Source organism: Danio rerio, chromosome 20 (genome assembly GCF_052040795.2).
Source record: "Danio rerio strain M-AB ecotype USA chromosome 20, GRCz13ab, whole genome shotgun sequence".
NCBI lineage: Eukaryota > Metazoa > Chordata > Actinopteri > Cypriniformes > Danionidae > Danio > Danio rerio.
In genome coordinates this window covers 46919253-46938896 of record NC_141040.1, presented here as the reverse complement: position 1 = coordinate 46938896, position 19644 = coordinate 46919253, and the positions used below count along the sequence as shown (strand labels likewise).

General features: G+C 36.3%; 3 protein-coding genes and 1 long non-coding RNA gene across 7 annotated transcripts in view; 1 reads left to right on the top strand and 3 right to left on the bottom strand.

The window, feature by feature from the left end:
* Nucleotides 1-2434, bottom strand: part of si:ch211-140l13.3 — a 35080-nt gene extending 32646 nt beyond the window's left edge. For both annotated transcript variants that reach the window (XM_087298734.1, XM_087298736.1), the window contains exon 1: nucleotides 2345-2434. The gene's annotated coding sequence lies outside the window, so the exon portion shown is untranslated. The remainder of the gene's footprint in view (nucleotides 1-2344) is intronic.
* The window catches only part of LOC147839443 (uncharacterized), an 837962-nt gene that overhangs the window by 452925 nt on the left and 365393 nt on the right, over nucleotides 1-19644 (bottom strand). The gene's annotated exons all lie outside the window — the stretch shown is intronic.
* Nucleotides 3926-18370, top strand: plg (plasminogen). 3 transcript variants are annotated; one of them, XR_015517459.1, is made up of 21 exons: nucleotides 3926-3992; nucleotides 4100-4129; nucleotides 4257-4383; nucleotides 4490-4596; nucleotides 5372-5486; nucleotides 5584-5723; nucleotides 7759-7879; nucleotides 7957-8075; nucleotides 8149-8311; nucleotides 9148-9272; nucleotides 9408-9564; nucleotides 9650-9864; nucleotides 11212-11360; nucleotides 11442-11535; nucleotides 11672-11786; nucleotides 11875-11949; nucleotides 13836-13976; nucleotides 14881-14987; nucleotides 15104-15249; nucleotides 17436-17702; nucleotides 18221-18370. XR_015517459.1 is itself a non-coding variant. In NM_201472.2 (21 exon segments), coding segments are annotated over 20 exon segments (2457 nt in total). In that variant the 5' UTR covers nucleotides 3939-3943; the 3' UTR covers nucleotides 17598-18182; nucleotides 18237-18368.
* slc22a2 (solute carrier family 22 member 2) overlaps nucleotides 18369-19644 on the bottom strand; it is a 19354-nt gene continuing 18078 nt past the window's right edge. The window contains 1 exon segment of the mRNA NM_213150.2: nucleotides 18369-19577. Within this exon segment, the coding sequence (NP_998315.2) occupies nucleotides 19490-19577 (88 nt within the window). The 3' untranslated portion in view covers nucleotides 18369-19489.

Genomic DNA, 19644 nt, shown 5'->3' with positions numbered 1-19644 from the left:
CAAAACCTAAACCCAACTCATTAATTCATTAATTTTCTTTTCGGCCTAGTCCCTTTATTAATCTGGGGCAGCCACAGAGGATTGAACCGCCAACTTAACCAGCATTTGTTTTACATAGCAGATGCCCTTCCAGCTGCAACCCATTACTGGGAAACACCCATACTCTCCTATTCACACACATACACTACAGACAATTTAGCCAACCCAATTCACCTACAGCACATGTCTTTGGACTTGTTGGGAAACCAAAGCACCCGGAGGAAGCCCACGGCAACACTGGGAGAACATGCAAACTCCACACAGAAATGCCAACAGTCCAAGCCGAAGCTTGAACCAGCAACAGAGCTGAGGCGACAACGCTACTCCATGTGCCACTGCGCTGCCCTAAACCCAACAACACATAAAAATTCTATGATCAATTAGTCCTGACAGCAAATATTTTTAAAGCATTGTAACTTATTAAACTAAGTTAATCATGATCTAACTTAATTTTATAAGTTATGCCAACTGTTTTAAGTCAGTTTAACATACTATTAGTCCAATTGACTCATAAGGTTAATTTGATCCAGCTTAAGTATTTTTAACCTTACTAACTATTAATAAATGATTAGTTATTAGTTTATTAAGCTAGTGTTAGTTACAGTAATTGTTTGCTAATACCGTGAATTGTAACCTAAAGTGGTACCATCATCTATGGTTGAACTATCCTAATAAACACAAAGAACCAATTTAGCACACGGGTTCTTTCTTTTGTATTGCAGCAAACAAAAACAAATAAATAAATGCTCATGAGTTGACTTGGGCTTTGTATACAAGTTGTTTTCAGCGAGTAATTGCAAGATACACAATCTTATCATTCATGATTATTTCACCTAACAAATACACAGAAAAAAATTTCATTGGATTTACTTACTGTTACAGTAAGTGGTTGCAAACAATTTATATGGGCTGAATTTAAACAAAATTAAGGTAAACATTACTAAATTAAATTTTATTTAAATTCAGCCCATACACTCACCGGCCACTTTATTAGGTACACCTGTGCAACTATTTGGTAACGCAAATTTCTAATCAGCCAATCACATGGCAGCAACTTAATGCATTTAGGCATGTAGACGTGGTCAAGACGATCTACTGCAGTTCAAAGCGAGCATCAGAATGGGGAAGAAAGGTTATTAAAGTGGCTTTAAACGTGGCATGGTTGTTGGTGTCAAAAGGGCTGGTCTGAGTATTTCAGAAACTGCTGATCTACTGGGATTTTCACGCACAACCATCTCTAGGGTTTACAGAGAATAGTATGAAAAAGAGAAAATATCCAGTGAGCGGCAGTTCTGTGGACGAAAATGCCTTCTTGATGCCAGAGAACAGAGGAGAATGGCCAGACTGGTTCCAGCGGTTAGAAAGGCAACAGTAACTCAAATAACCACTCGTTACAACCAAGGTATGCTGAAGAGCAGCTCTGAACGAACAACATGTCGAACCTTGAGGCGGATGGGCTACAGCAGCAGAAGACCACACCGGGTGCCACTCCTGTCAGCTAAGAATAGAAAAATTGAGGCTACAATTTGCACAGGCTCACTAAAATTGGACAATAGAAGATTGAAAAATGTTGCCGGGTCCGATGAGTCTAGATTTCTTACATTCGAATGGTAGAGTCAGAATTTGGCATCAACAACATGAAAGCATGGATCCATCCTTCCTTGTATCCACGATTCAGGCTGGTGGCAGTGGTGTACTTTGGGCCCATAAGTACCAATTAAGCATTGTGTCAATGCCACAGTCTACCTGAGTGTTGTTGCTGACCATGTCCACCCTTTTATGACCACAGTGTACCCATCAAATGGCAACTTCCAATGATGGTATGCTCCATGTGCATGAATCATCTCAGACAGGTTTCTTGAACATGACAATGAATTTACTGTAGCCAAATGGTCTCCACAGTCACCAGAACCTAATCCAATAGAGTACCTTTGTGAAGCCGACAAATCTGCAGAAACTGCGTGATGCTATCATGCAAATATGGACTAAAATCTCTGAAGGAATATTTCCAGTACCTTGTTGAATCTATTTTAGAAATTTGGATTGGAGGTGCACTATAGAGTGTATAGGGACAGTTTATTTGCTTCAACTGAAACAGCACTAAATAAAAAAATGACTTTAAGTTTTTGAGAACTACATTAAGTGGTTAAAAAACAGCATTTGTTCCATACACATGTACTGAACCAAAATACCTGTAACATATATGAAATTGGCAAAAACAACTCCCTCACTCCAAACTAAAACAAATGAATGAACAATACAATTTACTCTGTCCAATTTAAAATCATCAAAAAACACAACTCACCTTGATTATTTCTTAATTCTGGTTAAAGTATGCAGACGTGCAGAGACTTGTGAAGCCATGCACAATCTGTGGCCGACAGCTTCAACTGTTGTAGTTATAGTAACTGTAAACACTGATACCAGATTAAGACGCCATACCTTCATTGTTTTTAAAGATTTCCTTAATGGGTGTAGACTGGGGGAAAACAAGCTTAACACTGGTCCATTTTGTACACACTCAACATGTTTTCATTGCTCTGTTTTTGTATTGCAGGCTTTATTTTTCTTGTCATTTTTTCTATTTGCACTTCAGCTCAAATCTTGATTGCACTAGTTTATTCTCATGGTTGCTTGACACAGTGTTCAGAATTGCAAAATTAGGTTGTTCTGTTTGTATTGAGTTAGCGTAGGACGGCTCCAGCTTTCTCAGTTGATAATTAACTTGTAGATTTGTGTTCTTTTTAGATGGACTAAATTAATACATAATGCGGTTTATTTTATTATTTAAAAATTCTGCCTTTAATATAAATATTTAGATTTTGGGGTCTTACACTTAAAATTAAAAATAAATAACCAATAAATAAACAGCAAGTAACACACTGAATTAAATAGGACATTAAGTCCACTGCCAAAAAAAGTGTTTGTGGATTAATCCTTAATGCCAAATTAACATTATTCTGCCTCCATTCCTATTACTGTTTACTATTTTGTGTATTTAATTCGAGATTTACTTCCAAGTGTGACCAAAAGGTGAGTGCCTTATTTTATTTTGTGTATCTTTTCAGCTGTATATGGTTGAGAGAGGAAGCTCAGTGAGGTTTATGCTGTTAATTTTTATCTTTGATTTTTGCATTAGGTGAGCTAGTACTCTAAACTTAGCTAGCTGCTTTCTGTTTGTTGTTTTAGGCTATACTCACTCAGTTTGACATCTAGTTTCTGTTAAAGTACCTATATTTCTATCAAATAAATGATACATTTCTAAACCTTGTGCTGACTCTTCACTCTTATCTTTATTTATTAGTACTAATTCAATATTATTCACCAAATTTTAGGCTTTTTTTAATTTTTTTTACACATTTTAGACAAGAAGGTCGTAACACATTGGATCAACTTAAAAAAATTAACTTAAAAAACACCAACTTTTTATTTTAGGTATAGCATGTTAATGTAAAGTTTATCTAATATTTCACCTTGTACAGTGGTGAAAGACAGAAATTGTATTATAATTGTATATTTGTTTTTATTATTTAAAATGTTATGTATATATTTTACATTAACAATCTTGTTGTTTAATTGATTGCTTTATTTAGATATATACTCTCTCTGCTGATCGTCATTGTTTTTTATCAGTGCAATTTACTATGAATATATGCAAATGCAAGTAAAACCAAAGTTGATAATCAAATAAAAAAAAAACAACAACTCTCTGATAAATCATGTGATCATAAACAGTAATGATGGGTTCAAACAAACTGATCGACAAATCAAACACTTTTTGACCTGGTCCATGTCCTTGTTAGGACAATGATTGACTGATGAGTGACGGCCGGTGATGTTTGTTGTACTGTCATGTTTAAAAGATTGAAAACCTCTCAAAGTCCCTGCCTGTCAATGCTCCGACATGGAGGTACACAAAGGAGTTCTTTTACTTGGTCTCTTTCTTTTTACAGGTAAGGATGCTTAAAATGGTTTAAATTTATCTCATATTTGTGACTAAAAAATACTAATTTAGCATTTGTTTATCTTTATATAATTAACATGATCATAATATCTCCAGGTTTTCTCAGGAGTCACAGCCAAAGCACAGGTACTGTAGGAAGTTTAGTTCATGTTTGACACAAAAAGCTTTGGAGATCAAAGGTTATATCTTTATATTTTAGATTTATTCTGAATTAAGCTTGCATTTGTGACTTACTTTTTCTATATTTCAACAGATGTTCTGGAAGCATATATTAAAACAGATGGGGCCTGGATAGTGAAATTGCCTAAATCTCAATATACTGTCAATACAGTGGAGGAATGTGCCGTCAAGTGTAACAAAGAGGTTTCCTTTACATGCAGGTGCATTATTAAAACCTTCAAAATATACTGTTTAGCACTAAAGCAGTCTAATGTGTGATCATCCATGCTATTCAAATAAAATTTGGGATTTATATGTGCTTGTCAGGTCCTTCTTGTACATCGAAAAAGATCAGGATTGTGTAACATTACCTGCCAACTCAAAAACTGATCAAATACTGAGAAGAATGAGTGCTGCCCTCTACGAGAAAAAGGGTAAGATTTGATCATCTAATCCATTATTTTGTGGTTTTGAAAGTTTGACAGCGAACTCTCTAAATAATTTAAGCACTCATCACTCTTGTTTGAATTGAGTTTTAAGTACACTTGGAATTAATAGAGACAGGCTTTTTCTTGTTTTATTTTTTCAAGAGCCTGGGTTAATATATAATCCGCATTTATCAAAGTGTAGTTTGGTCCATGTCAGTAAACAAAGTGAAGAAGACTATCTAAAAATCTATCATCCAATGAGGGATTGCTCATGCATGTATTAGGCACTGACCCGGTTACAAAAAAATTGTCCTTAACAAACATTTGCTACAGCAAATGTTCTCTGGTTTTGGTTTAGGAGCCAAATTTTACATATTAAATAATGTTGTAATTCAACTCTGCTACATAAATATTATCACTAAATCAAATATCAACTGTATTAAAATTTGTCACAAATTACCATGTAGTAGTGTAGAAAATGGGCTAGGTTAATGCTTGGCTATCACATGTAAACACAGGTTCAAAATACTGCAGAGCTTGGTTCACCTTATGAAACATTTACAACAGCTTACTTTTTTTGCCCAACGTACGCACAGTTAATGGGTCACATTTCATCATTCGCATCTTTTTTACAAGACCAGTTTTTCTGTCACAAACCCTAGCGGACTATGCAGATTGTACAGTAACTACCATTATCCACAGTTCTACTGTATATCGACATCATTAGTAAACAAAGCTTGTTAAGTATGCTGTAACCAATTGATTGAATTCCTTCATACAGAGTACTTACTGGAATGTGTAAATGGCATTGGTATGGACTACAGAGGGACAAAATCCAAGACAAAATCAGGGAAAACATGTCAGCGATGGGAGGGAACTTTCCCCCATGTACCCAAGTATGCTTCTTTATCAAATTCGATTTCAGGATGCTGTAAAATACAAAATGTTTATCACAGTGTACAGCTAAATAACTTCAGTCATATCTTCCCACAGCATTACACCAAGAGCTTACCCAAAAGCAGATTTGGAGTCCAACTTTTGTCGAAACCCAGACGGAGATAAGGGGGGTCCCTGGTGCTACACCACAGATCCTGAGAAACGATGGGAGCACTGCAATATCCAAGACTGCACAGGTACATTCAGCAATTATACTTGTACATAATGATGAGAAATCATACTGATTGATGGAGAAATCCCATGCAAAACCTCACTGTTGCCTTTATTTGAAATGAGGGAGTAGAGTATTTGCTTTATTAACAAATCCTACATCTAAACCCCTGGTAACATCATTACACTGATAATTATCTGGTGTGATAAAATAAATTGAGAAGATTTGCTACATAATTATGCAAATATTTATGAATGATCATGTACCTTAAACTAATGGCTCATTTTTACTGAGTGCTAACGGTGCAGTACAGTTAAATACAGTACACATTAATTTCCATTTCCACTGTTATAAGTATCAAAATAGTGAAACATAGCATACATTTTGGGACCCTTTCACAAGAGTACCTTGCACAACAGTATTGTAAAAGGTTGGAGCAATACTCGCTGCTGAATGCTATTGGTTTACAGAGAGTCATTACTTGTGCATGCAACAAGAAAAGGGACCAACAACACTGAAAGTGCCATTTTAAAATACACAGCTGAAACATGACATAATAATGATACAATAATGACGCACAGCTATGAACAAAGATTAAAGAGCCCCCATTATGCATTATTAAAGGCCATATTTTGGTTTTGGCTGTTTCCAACAACAGTCTGATATGCATGCAAGGTCTAAAACACTTTCATTGTCTTATAATATGCATTTATTTTTACCCAATTATCTCAACGACTCCCAAAGGATTTGTTCAGCGATTCATTTGTTCTTAAACCCCTCCTCAGCCCGATGCTAATCTGCACTGATGACAGCGTGAGACAGAGAGAAACACCCACCATGGCTTATCAACATTGTTGAAGTAGTCAGAGTGCAGAGTATATGTGTGAGCCCAATGCAGGAGTGCATTAAAGCAATGTGGTAAAACACCAGCATGTTGCTCTACTCTTAACCATGACACACATTCAGTATTAATCCACACAGTGGCAAAAGCTGAACTTATTTGAAACTTGACCGCTGCACGCGTTTAGGAACAGCTGATAGTGGCCATAGCATTGACAAACGGCAGAGGATCGCAAGCTCACAAACGCATTAAATCCATAAACAAAGCGGCACGTGCTGCGTTTTTAACGTGGCTTTAGATGCGATATGAGAATATAAAGAGTTAACCAGATACAGAACAAGTTGCGTAAAGTGGTTACAAGTAACAGAACAAAATTAAATACATAATTTGCAAGCTAGAGAAAACAAGGAGACAACCATTTTAATTGCACTTACTTACACTTGTGAAATGAAGGAAGAAACGGATCCATGAACTGTGTACTGATAAAGTTCCTGTCAAGCTCTGACAAAGTCCCATACATCAATAGTCTTTTCTGATCCTTCCTTTAACCAATGGCTGACGAATTCCCTGTTGCAGGGTAGATTATTGCATTAATCACCAGAACGTGGAACTCAGAACTCATTAATGTTCACTCATCTTCAGTCAGGATCAGTCCTACACACATCTGCACTCTGCTAGTGATTGAAGGGAAAGGCGCGTTCACGTTTTACCAGGACCAGCACTCCATATTTGGTATTGTTTCATGTCAACGTTGATAACGTTTATTGATTCGGATGAACACTGGATTATTTAAATGACTCTAGTTGAATCTTTGATTTTTTAAAAATCTATATTTTTAAACAAGATGCACTTTCAGATTTAAGACCTTGGCTGGATGTTTTTATTCATTTAGAGCTGTTATGCACTGCATGGAAGGTCATTTTCAAAAACCCATTATATGGGCTCTTTAAAGAAAGCTTTTCTTCTTGTGACAAACAGCCACATGCCAAGAAGTAAGAGTACTGTTGGCAGTGGAAAAGCAAGCCTGGTCAAGGTGACCTGTTTGAATCGCATTGAACAGTACCGTACTTCTTAGAGAAAACAAGGCATTATGTTCTTGTGGAAAAGCCTTTTCATAAAGGGATTAAGTTGCTCAATTTTATTTGTAAAATTGGAAAAAAGTAATGTACAAGGAAACAAAAAGGAATTGTCCTTTAAATGTGCCCTTCAATATCTGCAGAGGAATGTATGCAGTGCAGTGGAGAAAACTACAGAGGGAAAATCTCCACCACTGTGAGTGGATTTACCTGCCAACGCTGGGACTCTCAGCAACCCCAAAACCACGGTTACCTTCCTTCAGCGTAAGACCCTATTATTTAAAGCCCAATTGGCGTATGGCCTATTTTGTGCATTTTTAACTGTGGTCTGTCTTTTGTAGTCTTCCTGATAAGTACTTGGAAGAGAACTACTGCAGGAACCCCGATGGAGAGCCCAGGCCGTGGTGCTTCACCACCAGTCCATCCAAACGCTGGGAAGCTTGTGCCATCCCTCGATGCAGTAAGCAATGTTCTCGTTAATATGAAACTTAAAGTTTTGTTTTAATTGTTAACTTCTCATTTATTTCTTTTAGCAACTGAACCACCGACAATTGTACCGGAGCTTACCTGTGCAAGTGGAGAAGGTAGTTCCTACAGAGGCACAATTTCAGTCACAATCACAGGGAAAACATGCCAGCAATGGACATCCCAAAGTCCTCACAAACATTCCAGATCTCCAGAAAATTACCCATGCAAGTAAGTATCAACATGTTGGGTGTTATGGGACAGGTTCTGCTTGAATATGTGGTGTTTTTTCCTACGATTTCGTTGCTCCATTTCTCTCCATCTTTAACCACAACAAATTTCGTTCTCTTTTTTCCTTGATTAAAAGTTTTCAAATGACGCTGCTTCTTTTTCACTCAATGAACCCTGTTTTAGTCAGCAAAAATTAGGATAGATTTTAGCATAGTTTTTATTTTGATTTTCCATCGCTTCTCGTCTGGTTTTAAAGGTTTCGTCATAAAGGTTTGTTGACGAATATATTTAGTCAGAGTTTTCATTGATGGAAGCAACACTAGTTAAAAGCAGCAGCACTCTCTATGCAGAAGATTGTGAAGCAATCAAAGCACAATAAGTAAAGCACAATAAATGTGGCAATTAAATGTGCATTACATTATGGAGCAGCTAATTAAGATATTCAGGATAAAAGTGAAATTACAGGCTGGTTTTGAGAAGTGGCAAAATGAAGCTCTGAAAACAATAATAAAAAGGCACTCCAAGAACAGAATTTGGAACCCTTGAATAACATGTCCACTACTGCTCTTCAAGAGTTTTACTCTACCCATAATTTAACATCCTGAAACAGCTAATTGAAGCCTTCAGGGTTACTAGAAACACGAGTTGAAGCTAAACTCCACAAGATTGGGCCATCAATGTACAGGGATTTACATAAATGAACTAGAAGAACAAAATAGACAGATTTTACATAGCTTGACAACACAACTATGACTTGCTTTAGTATGCCAAACATAAAGGGAATATTTACAGCACAGAGAATGCAACAAACCTTAAACTGTATTTCTCTATCGCAGAGGCCTTGATGGGAACTACTGCAGAAATCCTGATAATGAAAGAAGTCCATGGTGTTACACTACAGATCCTGAGACCCGCTGGGAATACTGCAGCGTGCCTAGTTGTGGAGATCAACCTAGACCTGGTCTGTTTTGAAGGACTTATTACAAAAAACATTTACAATTAAATGTAGATTCTGCTGTTATGTCATATTACATTACATTATATACTCCTAGTACTGATAAAAGAGCCATAAGTAATGTAAATATATGATCCCCAGAGGAGCCCGTGATCCCCCAGGGTGAGGAATGTTATGAGGGTGATGGAAGTTCATACCGAGGTGTCATGTCTGAGACCATAAGTGGAAAGAAATGCCAGTTCTGGACATCCATGGAGCCTCATCGACATTCCAAAACACCTCAGAACTTTCCCAAAGCGTAAGAAACTACATCAAACTGTGCCAACTGTTGCAAACTTTAGTTTTACTGATTTCCCCTCTGGCGCATGTCGTGATTTATGCAGAGATCTAAGGAGAAACCTGTGCAGAAACCCAGATGGAGACAGAGCCCCTTGGTGTTACACCACAGATCCCACAGTTCGGTGGGAGTACTGCAATATTGAGCGGTGTGACAAAAGGCCCAACATACAGGAACCTCCTGCCAAACCAGCAGCTACAACTCCAACACAGTCTACTCCAGCTCAGTCTACTCCAGATCAATCTGCTTCCTCAGAAAAAGGTGCATCCACCTAGAAGCTAAAAAATTATGTTAGATGTAAAAAGTACCATAGACTAATTTCACGCCAAGTCATTAAAAAAGCTAAATCAAGGCAGAAAAAGAAACCCGGAAGTATCGCCTGAGTCACACAGGAACGTTGTGTACCTGGCTGTATATCTTATCAGCGAAGAGAAAGTGGCACAAATTTATCTGAACGGAAAGTGAAAATAAAGAGGATGTCAGAACTCATTTTTATCTAAGTTAAGGGAAAAGGCACTAGTTAGCTAACGTTTTCTTTCCCAAACACACGGTTTAGATGCCATTAAACAAACTCTTCCTCTTTCACTATATTAGACTTGTCACGATACTGAATTTCGGTACTGAAATAAAAAAACCGTCAATTTCCCGTTAACATTTAAGCGCTGTTAAATTCAACACCACTGATTTGCCATTTGCCGCACTTCACTGCCGTTTAAGAGCGCAAACACAGATGAACAATCGACTTTGAATGCTCCAATGTCCGTGTATCTGTGTTGTACTCGGTGAAGAGTGGTGAACTGATTACCTTCATGGCCAATCACAGTCATTTCTGTTGAGCACTGGTGAATGCTATTTCAAATCAGCGCTTAGATGTTAGCAGGAAATGGACGTTTTTAAAACTTTAGTACCGGGACAACACTATTACAGGCAGCGCAAGGGTGTGCTACAGATGACTGCATTGTTTTACCGCTTAACAGGTTACATAAGCTGCATCTCAAATCGCATACTTATGCACTATTCTACTCCATTTTATAGTATAAATAGTGCAAGTAGTGTGTTCACACTGAAAACTCAAAAAATAATAAGTGCACTTTAATTACCCGGATGATGCACTCATTCAGCCGCTAAAATGAAGTGTGTAATGATGGACACTTCACGCACTCAACTACTGCAGGTTCGCATTACCGCTTAGTAAAAAAAAGATAAGTGTGCCATTTGGGACGACACTACATACATATACTATCCTGTTGAGTGTGTAAGTGCATAAGTACATAGTGCATGAGTGCATAGTGTGTAGTGTGCCATTTGGGACGCAGCTATAGGTTGAAGCAGTGAAGCCCTCATGGTGTTTAAATGGTGCCATGAACTGAAGCCTAGGAGGACACTCTTAAAGAGATTGTGATGTTGTTTAATGTCTTATATGCTTTAATTGTTTAAATTAAACTGAACGGAATGATATTAAAGTGATGTTTACACCATTTATGCATTTTAAAATGGCCGCAACTGCTGGCAGCCTCGCTTTCGTTTTTTAAAATGGCGGCCGCATGAAATAAGCGTATTGCATTTCAGAGACGATGTGAGTTACAATGTTTTGTTTCTTTTAACAAGATTGTAAAAATGGCAATGGAGCAGAATACCGGGGTTCCACATCCATGACTGTCATGGGAGTGACTTGCCAAGCATGGAGGTCAATGACCCCTCATCAGCATGCCAGTTTTACCCCTGAAACCCATCCAGACAAGGGTCTAGAGTCTAATGTAGGTCTTTGCAGAATGTGCAAACTTTTTCACAGAAAATGACAAAAATTTTAACCATTTTTTTATTGATTGCCTTGTTAGCAATGCAGAAACCCAGACAGTGATGTAAATGGGCCTTGGTGTTACACAACAGACCCAAGTAAAAAGTGGGATTACTGTCAGATCCCAGACTGCGGTAAGGATTCTCAGTTTTCCTCTTGATTTGTTGAGTCCATTGGCAAGGGAAATTCACAGATCAGTCAATATTTGTTACTGGGGCTATAATAGACTTGCTATGCAACATTTATAATATGCACTTCCTTTCTAATCAGAGAGTCTGAAATGTGGACAACCAGCAACAAAGCCCAAGCGCTGCTTTGGGCGTATTGTCGGGGGATGTGTTTCCAAACCACATTCCTGGCCTTGGCAGATCAGTCTTAGGACCAGGTATAGAAACAAGCTACCCTTCAGTTCACCTTGGTCCTAAATGCCAAGACTATATGCAGTTATTAACTGTCATTTTCTGTCATACCAGAGGCAAAATTCATTTCTGTGGGGGAACATTAATTGATCCACAATGGGTCGTAACTGCAGCTCACTGCCTTGAGAGGTATGTGATCAGTTTTGTGTTATTGTCTCATACAGTTTTCTCTAGACATTTTGTTGTAAATTTTGACCCTGAAATGAAGTTTACAGCCATTCACCTTTCTAGCTTAGAGGCAGCGGAGTAAAGTAATGGAGTATAAATACTCAAATGACTAATTGATTAGTTTTCCTTAAGAATTGTACTCTATTAAATAGTTTCAAAAATGTGTACTTTGATTTTTACTTGAGTACATTTTTAGCGCCCTATCTGTACTTTTACTGCGCTATTTCCCTTTAACCTGCAGTCACTACTTTATGTTTGTTTTTTTCTTTTCTTTGGTGATTGGCTAAGTAGAATAAACAGACCTGTGACTCCTATCCAATCAAATTGCATAATCACATTAGACAGATCAACTCAAAACACAGGTATTTTATAAATATAGCAAACATTAATTTCCTTCGTCTTTCCTTTGCTAGGCGATTTCCAAAAATCTAATTCAATTTATTAAACTTTTAGAATGGCCATATTTTATCCATAACCTACTGAAGAACAAAATAATTAATAGTAGCATTGTTAACATATTAATAATCAACATTAAAAGACAACATGCAAATAAAAAGTCGTCAGCCTTTTGATTTTTTTTTGCGACCTCAGGGGTGATTACGTTATATTACGGTCTTTCTCAGTGGCTTTGGTGCATTTCTCACAACACTATTTACATTTGCACAACAGGTCATGCATTTCTTAAAACAATTAGTCATTTGTGCAAATCACAGTAGCAGTTTCTCATTCCTCCAACAAAGTGCAAATGCTTGTGGACGTGCATCAACTGCTTTCATACAACTCTCTGCTGTTTTATAGCATTATCATTTGCTTATGTCATGTCAGTCAAAATGAACTAAACTTGTGAATGCTGAATAGTCACTCTATATAAAGCTAATAGTCCTCATTTTATTACTTGAGTCATTACATACAACAATGTTGAACTAGCTGTCAAACTCTGTCAAGCTAATTTTACTATTAGTTTTATATGGAATGACTATGCAGTAAAAATGTGAAACATACATATTCAGTGTCTTGTACTCAGATTCCTCACTAAATGCAGTGTTGTCTAACTCTACTGTAGTGTTTAAATGGCTGATGCAAATAGTATGTCTTGAGCATTTTCAGGAAGTGTCACCAAAATCTGACTTTTTTTGCATTGGAAAAAAATGTAGAGAGAAAACTGTTCTAATGAAAACATGACAAAGCCATTTGACTATCTTGTTCATAAGCAATGGTGTCAAGACTTTTCATCTTGATGACACTGATACTTTCACTGACACGAATGCTTGCCTTTGAGGAATGAGCTATTCATTTTGAGCAAGAGACGCTTTTGCAGGTAATCAACTAGGTTTTGCAGTTTGAACTAATTATTTTGAGAAATGCATTAACTGTTGTGCAAATGTAAATAGTGTTGTGAGAAAAGCACCAAAGCCACTTAGAAAAACTTTAAAGACACAGTAAATAGCATCAGACATAGCACATTGATATTAAGGCACCAGATTAAACTTTCTGACACCTTTACAGCACTCACATACATTAAAAATAAATACAGGCCACAACTGAACATGGAGGATGGTCTCCGAGTGGCGTTCTTCAAAATAAAAGGATGAATACACATGGGGCTATTGGTATGTGTGCGCGTTGTGTGCAAGGATTGTATATTTATAACAACCTCAGAGAATATTGGGGGTCACAAGTCACTGGCATTGTTATTTCAGAGTCTTTTACTTGTACTTCTTTTTTGGGGCAAGTAATGGTATTTTTAGTATTTTTCAGAGTATTTTTCAGTACTCATTCCACAACTGCTTGGAGGTGACTATTTCATTCTTTATAGAGCTTATGAACTTGTGCCATTTATTTTGCAGATCTGATAGTCCATCTGCATACAAGATCATGCTAGGAATCCACACAGAGCGAGCAACTGAATCATCAAAACAGGAGCGAGATGTTACAAAGATTATTAAGGGACCAGCTGGAACTGACATTGCTCTTCTCAAGTTGGACAGGTTACAGTCTTTTGTTGTAAACCGATATCTGTTGTAGTAAAAAAAACAAAAAAAAAAAAAAAACACACCAGTAAAGTGTGTGATGTTTTAGTCATTTACTGTAAATAGTAGCCATGCTAAATATGTAGACACACATATGAGTAAATAATGCATCTCATCTCTTAAAGGAACACTTCACTTATGGATGGATGGATGAATGGATAGAACGATGGATAGATAGAACGATGGACAGAACAATGGATAGATAGAACGATGGACAGAACAATGGATAGATAGAACGATGGATAGAACAATGGACAGACAGACAGACAGGCAGGCAGGCAGGCAGACAGACAGACAGACAGACAGACAGGCAGGCATAGATAGATAGATAGATAGATAGATAGATAGATAGATAGATAGATAGATAGATAGATAGATAGATAGATAGATAGATAGATAGATAGATAGATAGATAGATAGATAGATAGATAGGCAGGCAGGCAGGCAGACAGACAGACAGACAGACAGACAGACAGACAGACAGACAGACAGACAGACAGACAGACAGACAGACAGATAGATAGATAGACAGAACGATAGACGGATGGATGGATGGATGGATGGATGGATGGATGGATGGATGGATGGATGGATGGATGGATGGATGGATAGGCAGACAGACAGACAGACAGACAGACAGACAGACAGACAGACAGACAGACAGACAGACAGACAGACAGACAGACAGACAGACAGACAGACAGACAGACAGACAGACAGACAGACAGACAGACAGATAGATAGATAGATAGATAGATAGATAGATAGATAGATAGATAGATAGATAGATAGATAGATAGATAACAACCTTATTTCTAATAAACGTGATATCAAGACAGCTAATGGTTTTGTCTGATTTCAGGCCTGCATTAATAAATGATAAGGTGTCACCTGTATGTCTACCAGAAAAAGACTACATTGTACCCAGCAATACTGAATGCTATGTAACAGGATGGGGGGAGACACAGGGTAAGTACTGTATAAGAAAATGGATGCACTGCCACAATTTGACCTAAAAACACAAATAACTAACAATGAATAAAGATTATACAACGTACTTATCTGCAAGCTCTTCTGTCTCTTAGATACTGGTGGAGAAGGCTACCTGAAAGAGACCGGTTTCCCTGTAATTGAGAACAAAGTCTGTAACCGTCCATCATTTCTGAATGGCCGTGTGAAGGACCATGAAATGTGTGCTGGGAACATAGAAGGTGGAAATGACAGTTGCCAGGTACAGTATGAGAGCATTCAGGACATTTTAACCTGCCTAGTTAACCTCATTAACCTAGTTAAGCCTTTAAATGTCACTTTAAGCTGTATGGAAGTGCCCTGAAAAATATCTAGTCAAATATTATGTACTTTCATCATGGCAATGATAAAATAAATCAGTTATTAGAAATGAGTTAATAAAACTATTCTCTTTAGAAATGTGTTGAAAAAATCTTCTGTCCGTTAAACAGAAATTGGGGGAAAAAATGAACAGGCGGGTGAATAATTCTGACTTCAACTGTATTTATATATATATTAGTGGTGTAATGGATCTCAAATTTCACGATTTGGATCACACTACGGTTTTTGAGTCACGGATCGGACCATTTTTCGGATCAGAAAAAAAAAGGGAGGAGACAAATGCAGGGTTCATATGTTCATGGAAAACAGATATCTGTATGCTTGAATATAGGTTATTTACTTCTTTTCTGTCCTGGTCAATCACATGCTCTCACATTATCAATTTTCAATAATCAATTTTACATAGATATAAATATAAACTGAAACTAAATAGATTGTTGCGTGTTTTACGAGATGCTGTAATAAATTTGAACATGTATTGTTTTTGTTTTACCACGCATGTAGACATTGCATGAAACATAAGGTCATGAAAATTTACTTGAAAAATGGAAAAATCATGGAAAAGTCATGAAAGTTTAGTAGTAAAAATGTGTATGAACCCTGCAAATGTCATTTACATCCCATTTATTAAAAACAGCACTGCCAGACACTTTTGACACTTTAACAAACAGAACATAGAACCTGTTATTTTATTGAAAATAAAAATCAAGAAAGAACCAGCTGAAAAAAAGGAAAATATTCAATATGAAAAATTGCTACTGTTGCTGATAATGCTAAATATAGAAATTTAACATCTTGTTCAATGGATCATATTTATTTTCAATTAATAATTCAACAATTTACACATAAAACATCATGTTTCATTATAGGTGGATCATTTCTGAAAACTTATTCAGAGACACAATTTGATGGTTTGTCGCCACCCATTGGTTACACAATGTAATTGCTACAACATTCATCAGCGTCAAGTTCCATTAAAAAGTGATTTTATTCTTTACCATAAACATCAGTGATTATATCTGAACTATGAACTGTTCTCCCAGCACTTCTGTGTTATTTAATCGTTTTAACAAACTAAAATAGTGTAAAAACTTAATCTCTCTTAATCAAACGCAGATTTGACTGCAGCGCTTAGGATTAATAAACATTTGCAAATCATTATCATTCATCATTTATGTTGCGCGGGTTTGAATTGAGATTACAGTCTTTTAATGTTTAATCATGCAGCTTCACACTGAATGCATTAATGCAGGCTAAACAAACAGTGACAGAAAACTCCTTTAATTAATAACCTAAGAAAGCATTTAGGTCCCACCACAACTTTTTTCATCATCATACTATAGGGAAGCCAAAATGCTTTCATACACAAGATTTAAATGACGCAGGAGGCGATCTCTCTCTCTCTAAAGTTGTTAATCCGCGGGTCACGTATATATATATATATATATATATATATATATATATATATATATATATGTATACACATACATACATACATACATACATACATATATATATATATATACACACACACACACACATATATACGTATGTCCATATATATATATATATATATATATATATATATATATATATATATATATATATATATATATATATATATATATATATATATATATATGTCCTCTTTTACAAACTTTGCATTTACTTAAATATTTGAGATGAAAGTTTCTCAGGAAACACATTGCTTTTTGTAAAATAGTGCAAAGGGTTTGTAAGACAAACGTTACGTTAACGTTAAACATGCTAAATAATCTGCCAGTGACATAAGTAAAATAACCTTTTAAATTGAAAACAATATTATTTTACTTATTAAATATACATATTAAATATAAAATATTATTTACCCCACTGGCAGATTATTTACACTAGCATGATATAAGAATGACATTTTTAACTTGTTATTTCTAAAAGCAAAATAACGTTTTAACATATCTAAAAAATACTTACTGAATATTTAGACAAGAAACAAGACAAAACTCTTTGTTAGGAAAAGCTAAAAACTTCAGTGTTTTGTAGTCTAACCTGTTCCTCAAACTCTTTTAGGGTGACAGCGGTGGACCTCTCGTCTGCTATGCACAGAACACCTTCGTCCTTCAGGGAGTCACATCATGGGGTCTGGGCTGCGCTAATGCCATGAAACCGGGAGTTTACACCCGAGTCTCGAAGTTTGTCGACTGGATTGAACGCAGCATAAAGGAAAACTGAGAACTGGTCGGATCAATCAAATGATCTACAACAGAATTTAAGTGTACAACTCATGATGAAATAATAATGAAAATAAAGTGATATTCTAAGAGACCCTGTTCAGAAGTTCAATAGTTACAGTTGAAGTAAGAATTATTATCCCCCTCCCCTGTGAAGTTTTGTTTCTTTTTTAAATATTTCCCAAATGATGTTTAACAGCGCAAGGAAATTTTCACAGTATGTCTGATAATATTTTTTCTGCTGTAAAAAGTCTTATTTCATTTATTTTGGCTAGAATAACAGCAGTTATAAATTTTTTTAAACCATTTTAAGGTCAAAATTATTAGCCCCTTTAAGCTTTTATTTTTATTTTTTATGATTGTTTACAGAACAAACCATTGTTATACAATAACTTGCCTAATTACCCTAACCTGCCTAATTACCCTGGTTAAGCCTTTAAATGTCACTTTAAGCTGTATAGAAGTGTCTTGAATAATATCAGTCAAATATTATTTACTGTCATCATGACAAAAATAAAATAAATCAGTTATTAGACTAGAGTTATTAAAACTATTATGTTTAAAAATGTTTTCTCTCTGTTAACGGAAGAGGGGGGGGGGTATTCAGGAGGGCTAATAATTCAGACTTCAACTGTATATAAAGAATAAACCAGATGTCTTCCACTATGAACAGGCAATTCCCAGTGAACATGTTTTATTACAGAACTTTCTAGAATGTAATCAGATCTGGTAAAGGAAAAATAGTTTGAATACATTAAATAGTCGGTAAACATTCTTTTGAGAAAGTCTCTTTATTTGTGTTCCACCATACAAACAGTTCACAACATTCAAGCCCTAATAAGAGATAGAATAAGAATATTTACCAGTGCTTTACAACACAAAGATATTTTACTGGGAGTTTTTTTTTTTAAATAAAAGTAATGGGAAATTAAAATACAGTAACTCAGTGGTTCTCAAACTTTTTTCATCAAGTACCACCTTTAGAAAAAATAGTCTCTCCAAGTACCACCAAAAACAAGCAGTATTGAAACACAGGAGCGTAGTAGGCCCAGTAAAGCAGCTACAACTCTGCACAGTAAAAAAATGTGGCAGATTACCTCAGAAATTTAGGCTATATGTCATATTATCTACATCATTTTTGATAAATTTTGAAATGTGTTTAGCATGACATATTTCATTCCTCCGCGTACCACTAAAAGGAAGCCTGCGTACCACTAGTGGTAGACGTACCACAGTTTGAGAACCACTGCAGTAACTAATATATATCTAAAAATATACAGTAACAGATCATCAGTTCGGAAACAAAAACAGGTGCTGACAAATACCGCTCCATTCATTTGATCTGTTGATTGTGTCTGATTAAATATTCATTCATTCATTAATTTTCCTTCGGCTTAGTTTCTTACTCATTAGGGTTACCACAGTGGAATAAACCACCAACTATTCCAGCATATGTTTTACAGAGAGGATGCCCTCCCAGCTGCAAACCATTTCTGGGAAACATCCATACACTCTCACATTCACACACTTCTAACACTACGGTCAATTTAATTAAGCCAATTCACCAGTAGCGCATGTCTTTGGACTGTGGGAGAAACTGAAGCACTTGGAGGAAACCCACAGAAACACGGGGAGAACATGCAAACTCCACATAGAAATGCCTTCTGGTCCAGCCAGGACTCAAACCAGCAACCTTCTTGCTGTGAATCGACAGTGCTAACCACTGAGCCACCGTGTCCCTGATTAAATATATAAACCAAATTCACAATCTGACAATGAAAAAGAATCCAATTTATTTATTCTCTTGCCAGGTTGATTTTCATGTGAGAATAAACAAGCAGCATCACATAAAAATAATAATAAAAAAGTTACAAAGGGTTGCTGTATCCGCTCTCAAACCGCTGTAACGTCTTTGTTTTTGGTCACATCAGAAGTCATCAGATTCTCTAGCTGTTGACTCTGCTGAGGGTTTTCTTTGTTTCTGTATGTACAGTTCACATTTGTGAGTGAGGAATGTTACCATGGTAGATTGTGTATGCGCAGAGAGT

What these genes read in the sequence shown, in the direction of transcription:
- plg (XM_087296380.1), top strand. Translation starts at nt 3,944, where the DNA reads ATGGAGGTACACAAAGGAGTTCTTTTACTTGGTCTCTTTCTTTTTACA. An exon ending in CCTCAGAACTTTCCCAAAGC is followed by an intron (nt 9,565 to 9,649) that starts GTAAGAAACTAC and finishes TGATTTATGCAG; the next exon opens with AGATCTAAGGAGAAACCTGT. An exon ending in CAGATCAGTCTTAGGACCAG is followed by an intron (nt 11,787 to 11,874) that starts GTATAGAAACAA and finishes CTGTCATACCAG; the next exon opens with AGGCAAAATTCATTTCTGTG.